The 1,609-nt window shown below is 43.8% G+C and overlaps 1 protein-coding gene across 1 annotated transcript in view; it reads left to right on the forward strand.

The window, feature by feature from the left end:
• The window catches only part of LOC106804858 (ER degradation-enhancing alpha-mannosidase-like protein 2), a 13,001-nt gene that overhangs the window by 1,575 nt on the left and 9,817 nt on the right, over window positions 1-1,609 (forward strand). The window contains exon 2 of the mRNA XM_014806216.1: window positions 1,369-1,479. Within this exon, the coding sequence (XP_014661702.1) occupies window positions 1,369-1,479 (111 nt within the window). The remainder of the gene's footprint in view (window positions 1-1,368; window positions 1,480-1,609) is intronic.

Below are 1,609 nucleotides of genomic sequence, written 5' to 3' on the forward strand. Positions count from 1 at the left end.
CGGGACACATAGGTACCGGGACACATAGGTACCGGGACACATAGGTATGACCCCCGGCAGCTGTATCTCCAATTTACAAGGCTGCCGGTACGGCAGTCCATTGGCGCATGCGTCGCCTCCAAGTGACTGCAAAAACTGTCTAGGATACCGTATTAATCCTAAATCTAAACCTAACAGTAACACTGCCCATGTTTCATACCGTACCTGCTCGGCTATATTTGACTTTATATATGCGTGTCATTGCTTTCATTCTTTTGCATCTGAACTGACAATCAATCCCAACCAACTGGTGTAGGCTAGCTGGCACAATAATGTTTATTTTCATACTTAATCCGAGTGTTTTCTAGCTCATCAAAACTCTTAAATCGTGAATTAATTCGTAAACGGCATTATTTTGTGAGAAAGCGACTCATGCGCAAATGGACTGTCGTACCTGCAGCCTCGTAAATTGGAGATACGGCTGCCGTACCTCCAGCCACTCCGTTATAAGAGCTGTCCCCAATTCATTTTCGCAATGTGCAACATGAGCAAATGTGCAAATGTGGACAGATCTTATATCCTTGGGCCGTGATTTGTTGTGTTAGGGTTACTGTCTGACATGTTACTGTTAGTGTTACTGTTGTTAATGTTAGTGATAGTGTTACGACTAATGGTATCGCCGGTGATCGTTGACGTTATTGTAACGTTACTTAGCCAGGCTGCGAGATAAATGTCCATACACGGCATGACTGTGACCTATGGTACGAATATTCCAGCTTTGTTATTGGAATTTCAACATTGATTTAATCCATACACTCCAGGGTTCTCCCTACGTTGCGCAAACGGGGCGCGCGCGCCCCGTTTGGGAAAACTCCCCCCTGTTTGAATTTCATCCTGGGGAGAACCCTGCACTCACTGTAAACTGACTCCTGTATCAGTGTATGAGGCAGACATGATAATAAATATGCAAAAGAAATTGCAACCGCTATTCAATCGGGGAGAGAAAAACTATAATCAGCCTGAGTTAAATGGTTGAAACCGAAATGAGAGCTTCAAAGTGGTTCCATATCTGTTTAGCTAGTGTTAAAAATACCATCAGTTGATTTCCGATTTTAGTCAAACCAAAGAAAGCCTGAGGTTTATTGATTTATTTCATGTATTGCATGTTAGACTATCTGTGTGTATGTTTAGAAACTCGGCCAACTATAAGTTGTTCATATAGCAAGAGTTGGTTGCAAGAGCAAAATGGTCTATCGACTTACGACTGTTTCTTGGGGGGTAGGTTGATGTGAGAATTAAGCAGGATTCAGTAGCAAGTTGCAATCACAGTTGCACTGTGTTCTTCATACATTTGCTTGGATGTCATTGGTTGTTTTTTTTGCTTTGTAGGGAGAGAGTGTCGCGAATGTTCCATCATGCATATGATAGCTATATCCAAAATGCTTACCCTTACGATGAATTACGCCCTTTGACCTGTGACGGGTTCGACACTTGGGGAAGGTAAGGTTTATATATGTGTGTGTGTTTGTGTGTGTGTGTGCGTGCGTGCGTGCATGCGTACGCACGTGTGGTGTGGGTGTGTGTGTGTGTGTGTGTGTGTGTGTGTGCGTGCGTGCGTGCGTGCGTGCGT

This window comes from Priapulus caudatus, unplaced genomic scaffold (assembly GCF_000485595.1).
Source record: "Priapulus caudatus unplaced genomic scaffold, Priapulus_caudatus-5.0.1 Scaffold90, whole genome shotgun sequence".
NCBI classification, from domain to species: Eukaryota; Metazoa; Priapulida; class Priapulimorpha; order Priapulimorphida; family Priapulidae; genus Priapulus; species Priapulus caudatus.